General features: G+C 51.5%; 1 protein-coding gene, 1 long non-coding RNA gene and 1 pseudogene across 2 annotated transcripts; 2 read left to right on the top strand and 1 right to left on the bottom strand.

Moving 5' to 3' along the window:
- The first annotated feature begins 1,113 nt into the window (after nt 1-1,113).
- LOC120668636 (multiprotein-bridging factor 1c-like) lies at nt 1,114-1,853 on the top strand. Its single transcript, XM_039948380.1, has one exon. The coding sequence runs from the start codon at nt 1,186-1,188 to the stop codon at nt 1,651-1,653; it is 468 nt and encodes a 155-aa protein (XP_039804314.1). The 5' UTR covers nt 1,114-1,185; the 3' UTR covers nt 1,654-1,853.
- A 2,770-nt stretch (nt 1,854-4,623) lies between these two features.
- Nucleotides 4,624-11,914, bottom strand: LOC120671337 (annotated as a pseudogene).
- A 200-nt stretch (nt 11,915-12,114) lies between these two features.
- LOC120670519 lies at nt 12,115-13,238 on the top strand. Its single transcript, XR_005673226.1, has 2 exons — nt 12,115-12,552; nt 12,660-13,238. It is a non-coding gene; the product is annotated as an uncharacterized LOC120670519 (long non-coding RNA).
- The last annotated feature ends 3,093 nt before the right edge of the window (nt 13,239-16,331 follow it).

The following is a 16,331-nucleotide window of genomic DNA, read 5'->3' as shown; positions in this document are numbered from 1 at the left end:
CTGACTAGCTAATGGGTGTGGCTGGTGTTGAATTGGTGTGAGAGAAAAACACTGCTAGCTGATTGACTGACAAGCCAAACAGAGTGAATTGCTCTTGGTCCCATTAGGGATGGCAATGGTTCGGTTTCGAGTCAGATATCCGCGGGTTTCGGGTCTAGCGGGTTTGGGTTCGGGGATGATTTTTGACCCACGGTTGTCGGGTTCGGGGCCCCGAAATTTATCGGGTTCGGTTTCAGATTTAGTTTTTCACCCGTGGACACCCAATGAATAACCATTTGGAGTAAAAACTCATATTTTATAGTATATTTAGCAATAAGTTTATTTACTTAGACTATAAAATTTATTCTAAATTGACTTAGAAAATTATTTACTATTTATTGCCTCTTATTTATACATGTAATTATTATATATATCTTGTATATGTTTATAAGAAGTACTTATTTCTCTTACTATGCTGCAATACAAAACGGGTTTCAGATATCTAATCGGGTTTCAGGTATCCGCGGTTTCGGTTTCGGGGTGGATTTTGACCCGAATCGGTCTTCGAGTTGGGTTTGGGTTTTAAGTTCGGATTTTGATTTTGGGTGTCCAGACACTCCACCCGATTCAAATCCGACCCGTTGCCATCTTGAGGCCCCGTGCACATGTGAGTGAAGGGCTTCTGTTCGTGTTTCTAGTTTTGAATTCCATTGCTTTTGAAATCGAGCAGAAGGTCAATAAACCGTAAAGTTAGAGAAACAAAAGAATGCTATTGCCTATTGGTACTCCGTATATCCTGGTCCGGGGCCCAAAAGATGAAATATCTTGGCTGGGCCGATTCTTTCTTTTCAAAACCGGGCCGGGACTTTCCTTGGGCGCCAATCCTTTGACCAGAAAAGACTTCCCGCTTTCCGTGGCAGCCAAGTCTCTGATAACCCAACCACAGCCGCCTGCTTTCAAAAAAAAAAAAACCACAGCCGTCCGGTCCGCTATGCTGCTCAGATCGACGGTTCAGATGCAACCAAGCTCTCTCCCTGAACCTTCCAGAAAACACGAGGTTCCCCCTGTTTCAGGAACCTTCCCGACCGCCATGGCCACACGCCCACACCTCTATATATTCCTCTCGCGTCCCCGTTCACCTCTCAACCTCCGTGTTCGAGATCGTGAGCGCAAGAGACAGGAGAGAGAGGAGGGAGGGAAGCAGCGATGCCGACGGGTAGGCTGAGCGGCAACATCACCCAGGACTGGGAGCCGGTGGTGCTGCGGCGGACGAAGCCGAAGGCGGCGGACCTCAAGTCGGCGAAGGCGGTGAACCAGGCGCTGCGCTCGGGCGCGGCCGTGGAGACGGTGCGGAAGTCGGCGGCGGGCACGAACAAGCACGCCGCGGCGCCGGCGGCGCCCGCGCGGAAGCTGGACGAGACGACGGAGCCCGCGGCGGTGGAGCGGGTGACCGCGGAGGTGCGCGCGGCGATCCAGCGGGCGCGCGTGGCCAAGGGGTGGAGCCAGGCGGAGCTGGCGAAGCGCATCAGCGAGCGCGCGCAGGTGGTGCAGGAGTACGAGAGCGGCAGGGCGGCGCCCGCGCAGGCCGTGCTCGCCAAGATGGAGCGCGCGCTCGAGGTCAAGCTCCGCGGCAGGGGCGTCGGCGCGTCCCTGGCGGCCGGCGGCGGCAAGTGATGCGGTGGCCCTGTGCAGACCGGAACGTCGATAGCTTAACTTTTCGGCCCGTGGAGGAGGATGCGAATCGGCGGTGAATGATGTGTAGTTTGTTTGTGTTGATCTGATCGGCTTGGAAGATTTGGAGAATGTAAATCAGTAGTGACGCATTCGCAAGTGATTTCTAGAAATCTATGGGTGCTAAACCGGAAATTGGTACTCCCTCGGTCCCAAAATAAGTGCACATCTCGTATTTCGAGGAGTCAAAAATTTTAAAGTTTGATCAAATATATATTAAAAAATATTAATAATTATGATATTAAACAAATATCATTAGATTAATCACATTATATATTTTCATGATAAATTTGTTTAGAGACAAAAATGTTAATATTATTTTTTATATATATAGTCAAATTTAAAATTTGTTGATTTTTCGAAATACGATATGAGCATTTATTTTAGGACGGAGGGAGTATCTGGTTTTGATTCGGTACATTTTTTGTCTCGTCCTGTGTCCCCAATCGTGTGTAGAAATCTGATGAACAATTCTGCTTCCTCTATAACTTAGTAGTAACGCACTAGAAAGGCCCGTGGGAGTTCGTGTTCCGTGTTGTAGTGATGCATCAACTACAATACTGCAACGCGGAATGTAGATCATGACACCTATTGTGTCTTTTTTTTTCTCTGGAGTGATGACATTTTTCCTACCTAATCTTCTTAATTAGAATGTCATTGAATGTCTATAGGATCAATAGGTTTGTCTTTTCTTTTTGTACGAACCATATGAGGACTATGTATTTACTATCTATCTATGTGTGTGTGCTCGCCTATAGAGTATGTAAATATTTTAGATAATATCTGGAAGCTTAAATATGTGCATTTAGGTACATATTTATATACATGTAATATGTGTGTGTGTGTGTGTGTATACTGATATATTTGTATAGATGTGTGTAGGTATATAGTTTTTGTGTGTATATGTTTAGATATATGTATGCAGAAAAAAGTTTTTTATGTACCTTTCTAATATTAATGTGTAAAGAATGGAGTATCGTTTAGTTGATATTACGTATTTTTTTGACTCCTGCTTTTTACTTGTTTGTGATAAGTTTTTGGTGCTAGTTCCTAAAAATATATGATAACTTTTGGTTAGAATGAGTAGTATTTACATTGAAGCAATGGAAATTGACATAGCACCACATATAGTAATCTGACTGGAGGTACTAAATAACATATAGTATGTATGTAGGCTCTATGCCTGTAGTCAGTCATTGATGTTTAAGAAAGAAAATGCAATAAAATGATTTAGTACCAAATCTCTGACCAAAATTGCAGATTGTGTGGTCTAAATTTGTTGTAGATTGGTCAATAGGAGAGGCACTAAACATTGATTGTTGGTTTGGTACAGGCCACATTTTGGAACTGGAGGGTTGTGCATGATATGGTGGATTAGGAAGCAAGATCTGCAGGCATGAGAAAAAGGGACGAAGGCAGCATAATTGGAGGAAGGAGATGGTGATAACGGGCAGTGTACATGAACGATGCTGAGCTAGAGCTCGTCAGCCAGCAGCCCAGGCTGCCAGCTAGCTTAGCCAGTCCAGTACCAAGCAGAGGTCGTGCGGTGGGAGCCTGGGAGGAGCATGGTGGCATCTGCCGCTGCTCTAACGCCAGTGTCGTTTCCATAGTCATCGCTTGGCCGCCGCTCATCAGCCAGACCGCGCGACAACCCCGCCGCGCCTCACCACTTGTTCCCGTGCACCAGCTCTCCGCTCTGCTCCCGCGGCTCCTTGCGCTACCCTTGCGGCCTCTGCTACCGAGGGACTGTACGCCGCCGCTGCGGCCTCCGCGCTCGGCGCTCCACCGGCCCTCCGCTGCCCCTCGCGTCGCCGCGGCCTTCGCGCGCCCGCCAGCCTCCTTGTCCTCGGCGGCGTTGGTCGCGGATGCTGAGTTGTCATAGAAGGATGCCGCGTAGCCGCCGGAAAATGGACTGTGAAAAAACTCTTTCTTCATCATGGAAATTGCCCGAGGCTTCAGGAAGGCTTTGGAACCGCCCAACTCTAGGAGCCACGTTGAAGTGCTTGACGACGTCAGTTGCTCATCCGACGCTCGAGGAAAATGCAGGTGACGTGGCCCAATGAGATGCTCTCTTTTGGTGCAAGAATCGTAGTAAGAGATTCGCAAGTGTTTTCTAGAAATTTCCGGCGAACATGTAGCGATGTTTGATGATTGGTGCTAATTGGCAATTGCCCTGTGGTTTCAATTCCACAATTCGGCTTGTTCTAGAAGCAGAGTGAATATCTGAACAGAGTCTCTGCTTCCTCTGTTTTGCTTGTTGAGCTGAACTCGAACAAGTGAATTCCGTAGTCAGTGTAGCAAATATTGAGAACCCATTCAGGCCCGGTTTTGGCCCAGCGCAAGTGGCTCGACCGCACGGGGCCCCAAAATTTTGGGGCCCCATCTATAGTTCCCCTTAGGGAGTTTAGGCCCAACAACTGAAGCCCATCGGCCATCGCTGCACTCCAACCTGCTTGACCGCCTTCGATCCCGTCCGTGATTCCGTATCGCCTGTCGAGAGTTCGAGACTCCGCCTCCGCGATCGCCTGTCGGCCCTCGCCCCAACTCCCAAGACCGCGAGTCCGCGACCGCGAGAAGCCATCCAGCCGAAACAACGAGGCCACGAGACGCTTGGTTTCCTGTCGCGAATCGCGATCTCCCCATCTCGTATCTCCGATTCTCTTCTCTTTCTTGGCAATGGTCACCTTTTTCTTTAGCGTTAATAATTATATTACGTGCTAATATGCAAAACAAATATAATTATACTATGAATCTAAATGCATTTTGATTATTTAGCTTTTGTTAAACCTAGGCATGGGATCCAATTTTTTGTTTTGCACCAGGGCCCCCAATACATTGGAACGGCCCTGAACCCATTTCCCACCGGTGTCTCTTGCTAACGAGAAAGAAGCATTCCTGTACATGGCGCACCAATTGGCATCAGCAAGGATAGATCTCAGTTTTTTCCTACTTTATTCTTCTTCATCTTCAACCCCTACCAGGATCCAGAACTACTGATCGAACAGCCGGTGGTGTTGCACACAGCACAACACGGCCCGATGCACGCCGGAGGCTCGATGGATCGATCGAATTCACATCCACGGCGAGCCGCGGAGCGGGGTGACGACGGACTTGACGGCGAGGTACTTGTCGAGCGCGTGCAGGCCCTCGTCCTTGCCGAAGCCGCTCAGCCCGCGCCCGCCGAAGGGGCAGTCGCTGCACACGGCGAAGTAGCAGTTGACCCACACCAGCCCGGCGCGCACCGACCGCACCACCCGGCTCGCCACGTCCAGGTCCCGCGTCAGTGCGTCACCACCCCCGCGCCCGGCCCGAACCGGGTCGCGATCGCCTCCTCCACCGTCCTTCGCGACTACAGCAAACAGCACAGCACAAATGCACCGTGACCATGTCAAGTTTAGTTTCTTGCCACATCAGAGTGAACTCAACCTTTTCTTTTAGTGGTAAGGCTCGATCGGGTCATTGCGCACCTGAACTTCATCAGGCACATGACGGGTCCGAAGATCTCCTCCTTTGCACCTGAACTTCATCAGGCACATGACGGGTCCGAAGATCTCCTCCTTTGCTATGACCATGTCCTCCTGCGGGAAACAAAAAAACAAAATCAATTGATGCCTCCCATGTCAAACGGTGAAAAACGCCATTGCTGATGTGCAATTGTCGTAAATTTTTCGCACATTGACGTTGGTGAAAACTGCGGACTGGATGTAGTAGCCTTTCTGGCCACAGGGTGTTCCTCCTGTCAGAAGAGTGGCGCCCTCTCTCTTGCCATGCTCAATGTAGCTCAGCACCCTCTCATACTGAACCTTGTCCACCTGCACGTACGCATTGATTAGCACCATCGACCTTGTTTTCTTGCTTAAAAACACCCCATAATAAAGTAAATTACATTACGGGGAAGTAGCTGAAATTGGTGGTTGCCTAATAAGTTATGGTAGATGATGGTGCGTGCTGTCACCAGAGGTTATTCGCTAACCTGAGGGCCCTGGTCGACACGAGGATCGTTGAGAGGGTCTCCCACCACCCAGCTCCTCATCCTCTCTGCCAGCTTCTTGAACTCTCTCCTCTCTTTCTGTTTGCTACAGTTGAGGGAGGTGAGGGGGGGAGGGGACGCGTGCTCCGGACGGCGAGGTCGCCGTTCCCCTCCGCCTCCGGCGGCCTTCGGGCCCTCGGATGTGTGCGGGAACGGCGTCTCTCTGTCCGGCAGTGTAGATTAGGTACTAGTTGTTCTAGGTTTTGGTTTCCCCCGGCGGCGCGATCGAGGCGACGGCGGCGGCGATGACGCCTTCGTGGAATAAGGTCCTCCCTGGTTCGACCTCGTCCCGTTGGTGCTCTACTCCGGCGCCGACGGCAAGCCTGTGGCGGTGGGTCTTCCATTGTGGGAGATCTGTGCAGGAGTTGATCGGCGGCGGCGTGTCGTCCTCGGTGGTGGCGGCAGCTGGTGCTGGTCTTGTGTTTTCAGGTTGCGGGGGTTGCTGCGGGTGCTGTGGCGGCGAGGAGGATGGATCGAGCTCGACCTTACCGCGGCGGCGGCTGTCGTCCGCGGCGAGCCTGGATCCATGGTCTTGGGAGCTCGGGGTGCGTCCCCGGCCGATGGACTACAACGGCGGCTTCATCTTCTGCGGCTCGTCAAAGCCTTCTGGCAATGGAGTTTCCCTTGACCTGGGGAGAAGAACGGCGACTGGAGTCGACGGCGGCTTGCAGCGGCGACCGGCGGCGGACTCTGGTGTCCTCGGTTTACAGGGTTCCAGGGACTTATAATTTCTTTGTTTGTTAGGGGCCTTTGTGCAGTTTGGGTGGGACAGCTAGGGCGCAGCGATTTTACGGTCGTCCGTAAACATAGATGCCGTGCGGTCGATTTTCGGACAGGGGCACGTGGCTTCCGTTCTTTCGAAAATTTACGTGCAAATGATGATAGCACTCTGTCGGTCCGTCCCATTATCTTCAGGTTTCCGCATGCCAGCTATTCTACATGCATGTGCATAAATTAATCTGCTAGTTCCCACCAAACTATTCTACATGCATATACAATATGCATGGATTCATCTAGTTCCGATTGAATCCCACGCCACGCTTGGTAAGCTCGTCCAATTATATTCCTGACGATTGATCCAATTGATAAATACAACTAGATAAGTATAAAAAATTTACATAATGCAAATTATAAACAAATTTATATCAAAAAAGAGATAAAGTAAAAGTTTGAATCAATTTTTTTGTCCAAAAATATTCCGAATATTTTTTTTGAAATTTTTTTGAAAAGAGATAAATTTCTCTTTTCACGTGTCGAAACAGTATTTTTTGACAAAATTTTTTTGAAGAAACTTTTTAAGAAAAAAATTGAAGAGACCGGAACTTTTGATGAGAAAAAGTTTGAAAGAAAAAGTTTTTCTCCCATAGACTGAAAAGTTTTTCACCAATATTAAGTTGTCCAGTATTTTTTGAATAAAAATTTTTCTGAGAAATTTTTCAAGGAAAAAATTGGAGAGACCAGAAGACTTTGACGAGAAAAAATTTGAGAAAGTTTTGAGAAAAAAAATTTAAAAAAAAATTGCATCAAAAGTCGAAAAAAAGTCGGAACAAAAACTTTTGCATCAAAAAAATCAAAATCAAAAGAAAAAAAACACCATTACCAGGGAGCTCGGCGCTGCCGCAGCCGGGGGCGAGCGCCTGGGCAGATCCCTGCAGCCGCTGGCGAGGCCCGGGGAGCATGTTGCCGCGCCGCGCGCGGAGCTCCCTCCGGGAAGCCCGCCGCGTGCTGCGTCTGCCCAACCGCGCCGCTCAGCTTCACTCCACCTCACCGCGCCGCCCCGCCCCCGGCCGCAAGCTCGTGCAAGAAAGGTCGTCGCCGCTCCGCCGAGGGGGGTCGCTGCCACTTTGCGCCCTCCGCCGCCTGCCACGCTCAGAGAGAAAAAAGAGAGGAGACCGAGTGGATCTCGGAAGTGATAAAGTTCCAGGCTCAGAGAGTAGAGAAAAGAGCGGGTCCCACCATGTGCGGGAGGTCGGACGGATTGACCGTAATTTTTCTTCCGTCCGGCCAACCGTAAAAGCAACATCGGGGGACAGCTACCCCTTATCCTTTCTCTATGTATATGTATTCGTACGGGTCTTTGTACGGTATCCTTAACTTGGAATATAGGTATGCTTGATCAAAAAATAAAAAAGCTTCTTCTCGAACCGGTCGTAGATGCTCTCCTGCACGTAGACGCGGCTCGCGGCGACGCAGGCTTCTCCCTGCCAACTCCCAACAGCGTGTCTGATCAGTAGTTGCTCAAGCTCACTGGAACTGAAATTCGTGGATAGATAGATGCTCACCTTGTTGAAGAAGTTTGCGCTGATGGCGAGCTCGACGGCCATGTCGAGGTCGGCGTCGTCGAAGATGATGAGCGGGGACTTGCCGCCCAGCTCCAGGAACACCGGCTTCAGGTTGCTCCTCGCCGCGGCCTCCATTATGAGGCGCCCGACCTCCGTCGATCCGGTGAAACTGACCTGGATCGGAACACGCATAGGATCGCAGCGCCATCAAAAATTTCGTAAGCTGTGTTGCAGCCAGCAGGAAAACCAGCAGATGGATGGCTGTTGATCATGCCAATCCAAGTACCATGTCAACGTCCATGTGGGACGCGATCGCAGCTCCTGCCGTCGGACCGAAGCCTGGCACGACATTGATCACCCCGTCTGGGATCCCCGCCTGCAAAGGACACCTCGAATCAATCGTTCAGGAACGCCGCCGCCGCTGCAAGAGTGACAAGAACATGCATGGTGCCCGGAAAACAGTTACAGGCAGCGACCACGCAAGGCGCGCTAGCTACCTACCTGCTTGGCCAGGTCAGCGAGGTAGAGGGCGCTGAGGGGCGTCTGCTCGGCGGGCTTGACGACCATGGTGCAGCCGGCGGCCAGCGCGGGGGCCACCTTGATGCCGAACATGGTGGTGGGGAAGTTCCAGGGGATGATGAGCCCCGCGACGCCGAGCGGCTCGCGCAGGGTGTAGCCCTGGAACTGGCCCCGCATCCTGAGCGTCTCGCCGTGGATCTTGTCCGCCGCGCCGGCGAAGTAGCGCAGGCTGCCGGCGGCGTTGCCGACGTCCACCGCCTTGGTGACGGCCGGGTGCTTGCCGGCGTCCAGGCTCTCCAGCGCCGCCAGCTCGTCCGCGTGCCGCTCCACCAGGTCGGCGAACCTCGCCATGATCCGCCCGCGCTCCTGCCACCAGTACGCGCGAGAGCAGTGGTGACGACGAGAGGGTCGATCGGGCTGCGAGTTCAGGAACCGTACGGATCCGGACATGCGAGGCCACTCGCCGTGGTCGAAGGCGTCCCTCGCCGCCTTCACCGCCAGGTCGACGTCCTCCCTGTCACCTTCGGCGACGCTAGCGATGACGTCCCCTGTGCGCGGATCCCTGGTCTCGAACGTCCGGCCTGGAGGAGAAGAAACTTGCAGCATGACGATGTTGCGTTGATGTTCGGTAAAGCAAATACTCCTAGAGACTTCTTTGTTGTAATGGAAGCAAATTGTTTGGTGCACGCGCAAACCGAAACCCATGCGATTGTGTTCTGGCTGTCACTTACTCCACTTTGCACCTGGCAGAAGCTGGGGACGAAACCGATAATGCTTTTTTTTTTGTTAATTAGATCTATGACATTATAATTTTTCAAGTTCACCGATCTGCCATTACAATTCAACTATTTAGATATTTAGAGATATGACATTACAATTCATTTTTTGCTTGAGATGTGTCATTTTCTACGTATTTTGATGCTCTTGGGTCCACTCGCAGGTCTCTGTATTTTCGTATGGTCCAAACTACCCCTGCTCTCTCTGTTTTCCCCTTGCTGACTTGTGGGCCCCATATCATCTTCTTCCTCCCTTTCTTCTCCCCTTCATCCCCTCTCTCTCCATGGCGCGCGCGGAGCGAGGCGACCTCATCCCCGGCCGCGACGGCGCGGGCCAGGAGGCGGCGTTCGTCCTCCATCCATGCGGCGCGGTGGCCCGCGAAGATATGGGCTGCGCGAGCGTGATTGAGGCGGCGCGCGCGCAGCTGGTCCTCGGCGGCGAGCAGGCGCGCGGCGAGGAGCGCAGGAGGGGGATTGGGAGCGGAGCCGGAGGTCCCGCCGCCCGCGGCCGCCATTGCCTTCACCTTAATCGTCGCCGCCCGCGGTGGATCCAGGTGGATGGATCCAAGCAGTGCGCCGGTTCCTTCGCGGAGCCCTCGCAGCACGGCTTGCGCAGCGGCGGCACCGGCGAACGGCTCCGCTCACACCGGCGGCAGGTCAAGCGACGACAGCGACCGGGGTGTGCGTGCCGAGGCCACGGCTTGGCCTCGGGGCTCGGCAGCAAGGTCCTCCGCACGCGCGCCGGAGCTTCGTCAGGTCGGGTCCGCGGCAAGGGCGGCGGAATGCGACGACGACGAGAAGTCCGGCGACGGTGGTGGCTTCGACGACGAGAAGTCCGGCGACGGTGGTGGCTTCGACGAGGCGCGGGCAAGGCTCAGCCTTAGTCCCGGTTTGGGTGCGTGCGCGTGCGTGAGAGCGCCCGAAAAAGCCGGGGCTTGGCACTGCGACGGCGAAAAACAACGGCGAAGCAGGGCACGTGCTCGCGGTGGCGTTCTTGTCTTCCTTCTCTCCCCCTGCACTTCCTTGGCTCTTGGTTCTCCTCTTGCTTCGAGGCACGGAGGAGCAGGGCGCGTCGGCAGAGAGGGGATGAAGGGAAAAAGAATGGGAGGAAGAAGATGATGTGGGGCCCACAGGTCAGAGGGGTGGGGAGAAAACTTGGACAGCAAGGTAGTTTGGACCATACGAAAATACGGAGATCTGCGAGCGGATTCAAGAACATCAAATACGTAGAAAATGGCATATCTCAAGCAAAGAACAAATTGTAATGGCATATCTCCAAATAAGTGAATTGTAATGGCAAATTGGTAAATTTGAAAAAATTGTAATAGCATGGATACAATTAACTTTTTTTAACGAAGCCGAATAACCGTGCGGATTCGGAATCGCGCTGGCACACGGTCACATGGGCCGAGATCACGGACGCCACAGGTGCCCGCACGCCGCACCGGAGACGGGACCGCCGGACCGACCGTGGGCAACAAAGCGAGCAAGGGCGACGAGCCTTCCCCTCCTGGAGCGAGATTGGGTAACGTACGTTGCTAGTCACTGATGTGTGGGCTCCACGTCGGATAAATCATGTGACGTACGTCAGTCACTGAAGTACTTCACTGAATCTGCATCCTCCCGTGCTGCTTGCCGCTCGGTATGGAGATTCCTATGGTAACCCCTCCCTCCCCCACGTTTCCCCTCCCCATCTCTCTTTTTTTAAAAAAAAATATCCCTCCCATCTCTTTTGCCATCTTTTTTTAGCGCGGCGGATCCCTGAATCTCGCATCTCTCTCTGTGTGCGTGCAGGAAGTCAGGAACAGGAAACTGTCGATGTGATTAATTTTCGGTGGCTAGGGATAAGGGATGGTTGGTTAGCTCTGGCCGGCGGCGAACGTGCAATGTCCCCGAGCACCCGCGCCGCGTGAGGTACATGCCGCTGAGAGCCTGAGAGGCCCGCTGAGCGCGACCTCGTAACCTCGTATACCCCGCCAGAGCTGTTAGACGTCAGTCTCCACCTAGCTGGGCTGCGGAGTGGTAACCGACTGGCAAAGCCGTTGGATATTTCCACACACACCCGGGCACAGAGACAGACAGACACTCAGTTCGCTGGGCTGGTGTTGGAGTGGTGTGAGAGAAAAACACTGTTGACTGGCTGGTGGCTAGAGGCTGGTGCTGAAGCGGTATGAGAGGAAAACACTGTTGAGCTGGAGACTGTGTGGAGCTGCCACACACAGTGAGAGAAGTTTTCATCGATGTCGGGAACTCGTTGGAGCTCGGATGCTACTCAGATCGATCGACCGATCTCCATTCTGCGGCTCTGGAGACAGCACTGCACAAGCGCGACGGGAGCAAGAAGAAGCGAGATGGGGGTATTTGGTCATCGGGCAGGTACCTGAGACGGCGTCGACGAAGCAGCCGTTGATGAAGAGCTTGGTGAACCTGACCTCCGGTGCCTCGAACGGCGGCGGAGCCCAGCTCTTCCCCTCATCCGGCCGGTCCGTGCCGCCGCCGCCGCCGTTGACCTCGCTCCCCATCGCCCGCCGCGCTCTCCCTACTCGATCGCTTGCTCTGGGTCTGGGGGGGCGCTCGCTTGCGACGAGGAGAGGACGAGGGCCGGCCGACCTCGTGTGCCGTATTTAAAGGGGTAATTCGATTCAGCCCCCCGTGGCATGTGCGCCGGTTATATGGACGGTGTTCGGTGACGCGCGCGAGAGCAGTAGTAATCTCAAGATTCGTGAACCGACATTTGCTTTTTTATTTTTAAGTTCATATACCCTCCATCAAAACGTGAAATACCAAGACATACAGACCTGCAGAAATAATAAAATAAGGAGTGTGGAAGGGGAGAAGACCAGTGCCGTGCTCATCTTCTACTTGTCGCCGCAGTAGGCCGGCGATTGCGGATGCCCGATGCCGCCGCCCATCTCCACCCCTTCCACCGCTCCCCATCCAACCGGCGGTCTCCGCTCCTCCCCGCCGCAGCAGGCCGGCGGGTGCTGCCCCTGCCCGCCAGGCCTCCTTGCCGGATCCGAGGTGGCCCAGCCCGGATCCAATCAGGTGGGGTCCCGCCGTCACCATCGCCGCCGTCGCTTGCCCCGAGACGACATGCCTCGCTCGTCCCTCATCCCGCGTCTAGGAGCGAGGGGAGGGGCCTCGGGACGTCCCGCCGGAGGATGGCGGCGGCGGTCGCGGTGGACGCCGCGGGCAGCTGCGCTACCTGCAGGTGGGTCTTGACCACCACGGCCGGGTACATGTTCTTCCTCCATTACCTGCGAGTGGCGATTTCATATGGATGGATTTGTCTATCCTTTGGTTCTCTCTCCCTCAGACCTCTCTTTCTTCCTCCAAGCGCAGTTGGCACGAGCTACGACGAGCTTCACTGCTGTGGCGGCGTTGATTTCCCAAAGCAAGGGGCAGTGCGGCAGGGGCATGTTGCAGCTTGCAAGAAGCCAGCATCCGCATCCCAGATGCTCGCTAGGGCGTGGGCGCGCTGGTCCACTGGAGCAACGCGCGCTCCGCGACGGCGTGCCATTCCTCCGCGTGTGTCTTGCGCTATCTTGCGCGACGGCAAGGCCGAGCACAGGCTTCCTGACGGTGACAAGAGATAAGTGAACATAGTAGCAGCCAGCGACCATCCGTCAACACTCAGCAATACGCTCCTGTATTTCTCTTGTACGTTTTATAGCTCTCTACCCACAAGCCCAACTGAAGTTATAGACCATCAATGCACTATTGTGCAGAGTCAATCTTTGATTCCGTTCTTGATTTTGTTCAGTTGATTTATGGTTGCCAAATTCATCTGTCAACGTCTCAAAAATTTCGTTGGTGAACAAATACTTAGATTAATTGTTAGATGCAAAAAAACAGGTGCATCCTGTTTGGATGATCAAATTTCATGATGTTTTATTTGCACAAAATCTGTGCATCCTTCTAGTCGAATTTTAGCATGCTTCGAACATTTTTTCCAATACAAAAAACACAAAGTGTTTTTACTCGTTCTCTAATGTGATGCACTGTTTTTAACAGTAAGGACCCACTTGCAAATCTTTTAATATCATCTTCCCCGTCGCATGCATCTAACAAGAGTGAGAAGACAAAAGAAATTATCCTTTAAATACGAAAAAGTGAAAATCAATTAGGGATGATACTACTCACAAAAAAAATATTGATGATATGGGCATCCCCTAGTAATGGCTGAGAATATAATCTATGTGCAAGAAAATGTGCATCCAAATTTATTGGACCAATTAGTCTGCCACTTAAAATTATCTGGCTAGCAAAATAATTTGTGCATCATTAATTATCTAACAGTCCAGGCTTCCCATTATGCCCAAAAACATGTGCATCTTGTTTTTTTTAGAATTTCTCAACCATAATCTTGTGCACCCTTATTTATTGAATAATTCAAATAGTTTCTGCATATAGAAAATTATTGCATCTTGGTTTCATAGTTTAAACAAAATATAATTGCATCCTCTTTGATTGAAATAAACTGTAATGCAATTAATTGATTATTGCAGCAAAAACATAGGTGCATTGCTCAAGTCTTTGTATTTTTCAATGAGCAAAAATATATATCTAGGTACATAACAAAATATATGAATCTAGAAAAATTAAAACGGCCTACATTTTGGTGCATGTTTTCTACAGCTTGATGTTATGCTACTTCGAAGCATTTGCAGCACATGCAACCAAACTTTTGCATGTGTGCTCTTTCCCATCTTGCTATGCATCTGTCTTGGTCCAACCACTCTTGACGCACAAATGCACCCAGAACAACACACACCTTCCCCGTTGCCGTAAAGGAGTACTCGTGAAATCTATATATGGATAGAGTAAGCAACCCCCGTCATGCAAAATTTGAGGTGAAAGAAAAAAAATTTGTAAAAAAAACAAAAAAGAAAATCTTGCACTTGAGTAGTAGCAGATTCAACTGTTCATCTCCAATCCGTAACTCGCTACTATTGATAGCTACTATTAATAAGCTGATTTCTTTAATTTATTTTTTATTGCACAAATTTCAATTGCATCTCAAATTTTGCATGCATTGTCCATCCATATTTTTTTATTAAATTCTTAGATGCACAAATTTAAATTTCTATTATTTTTAAAGCAAACAATGTTTCCTTGGTCCGTCAATCCGAATCTTAATCGGAGTCTGAACAAATCAATCTAAATTCTAATCGAACCTTGAACAAATCAATCGAATTTCCAATTGGAATACGGACAATCAATATCTCGCACAGTGACGGCACAATTTGTACATGAAGTGAATGAACATAAAATTGATGGCATTACATATGTCTATTATATTACCCGTAGCAACGCACGAGTACTATACTAGTCTAATTAAAGTTGATAATTTAGTAGCATCTAACCCTTGGTAACTCTTAGTCCATCTCAAGCCCTGTTTAGTCCAAAAAAAATTCTACAGTATCTGTCACATCGAATCTTCAGACACATGTATGGAACATTAAATACAGTTGGAAAAAATAACTAATTACACAGTCTAACTGACTCATACGAGATGAATTTTTTAAATCTAATTAGTCTATAATTAAACATTATTTATTAAATAACAATAAAATGTGATACAATACCAAAACCTAAAATTTTTAACCAACTAAACAGGAGCTGCGCTTCATTGGAAATGTGGTACATTACCAAAAACTAAAATTTTTAGCCTCAGGCCGTGTTTGGTAAAGAGTCAAATCAAGATTTTTAGCCTCCTGCCTTATCCTCTCCACTCACGGGTTGGCCTATCCTCTCTTCTATCCCACTCTCTTTCTCCCTCGGGCAACAGGCAGCGGTGATGGGGCGGGGCTGCGACAGCGCGAGGAGCTGCGGTGGCGCAACGGTGATGTGGAGCCTCGGCTACGGGAGGAGCTGCGGCGGGGCAGGGCGGCGCGGAGCCGCGAATGCGCAAAGCAGCGACGGGCGGGGCCAAGCAGTGCCGGTGCCAAGAAGCAGCGAGCGACACCGTGGAGCTGGGCACGGCGCCTGGCGCGGAGCCGCGGCGTGCGGCGGCGGCGGCGAGCTGAGGCACGCGGACGCGGTGCCGAGCAGTGGCACAGAGCGGGGGACCGGGCCACGACACGGAACAGCTCGACGGTGGCTCCCGGCGACCATGATCAACGATTCATCTGCGGCGGTAGAGCGCACCGTGATCCATAGATGTCGTTGTTCAGGAGGACCCGGGAACTCCTGCGCGGAGCATCTCCAGGGAAGAAAAGCCGGTGAGCAAGAAGTCGACGGACGGAAGAGTTCTAGATGGATTCCATCCGCGCTGTATCCCTTTTCTCGAATGCTCCCGTCCATCCTCTCCTCGGGTCTTGTGCCGCCCCCAGGAAAAATCAGTACCCCTAGTCTGAATACACAGTTACTATTCATAAATACGCCCATAGTACATCTGCCGCTGCCGTCGTCCACGAATCTTAGCAAAATCGGACCCGTCCAGATTACCGGCGCAGCGGCCCCCGGGGGCTAAAAATCCGGTCTCGTATTTAAAGCCGGGAGGCTGGCTGCTGCTGACTGCGAGATCCATGCGGCGGCCCCGGCTGCTGATCTTGTCTTTTTGTGCTGAGGTCACTCGCACCGTCGCACGCGGCCACGCCCCGAGCCCGCGGAGCCGGAGCCGGAGCCGGGCCAGTCGCACGCACGCGGTGCAAACGGCGCGGAGGGGCGGCCAGGTGGGGTGGGGCCCGACGCTGCTGGCTGCTGCCACCGTGGGATGTGCCCAGCCTGGCTCGTACTAGGGATGTCAATTTTAGCCGCGGTTGCGGGTATCCGACCCGATGGGTGAAAGTATGAGTATAAAATTTTACCCACAGATATGAGTACGAATATAGAATTTTACCCGCAGGTAGAACACGGGTAATAATTATTACCCGCGGGTACCCGTTGGGTACCCGAAATACAATAATCGTAACCTAGCGAACTCATTCATTCTTAAATTTTATGTCTCATTTTCTCGTAATTGTATGAACTATATAGATTAATAATGAGATTGTGTAACAAATGTGAAAG

This window comes from Panicum virgatum, chromosome 4N (assembly GCF_016808335.1).
Source record: "Panicum virgatum strain AP13 chromosome 4N, P.virgatum_v5, whole genome shotgun sequence".
NCBI lineage: Eukaryota > Viridiplantae > Streptophyta > Magnoliopsida > Poales > Poaceae > Panicum > Panicum virgatum.
The sequence above is the reverse complement of the archived record's forward strand: the minus strand, read 5'-3'. Positions and strand labels throughout refer to the sequence as shown.

What these genes read in the sequence shown, in the direction of transcription:
- LOC120668636 (XM_039948380.1), top strand. Translation starts at nt 1,186, where the DNA reads ATGCCGACGGGTAGGCTGAGCGGCAACATCACCCAGGACTGGGAGCCG.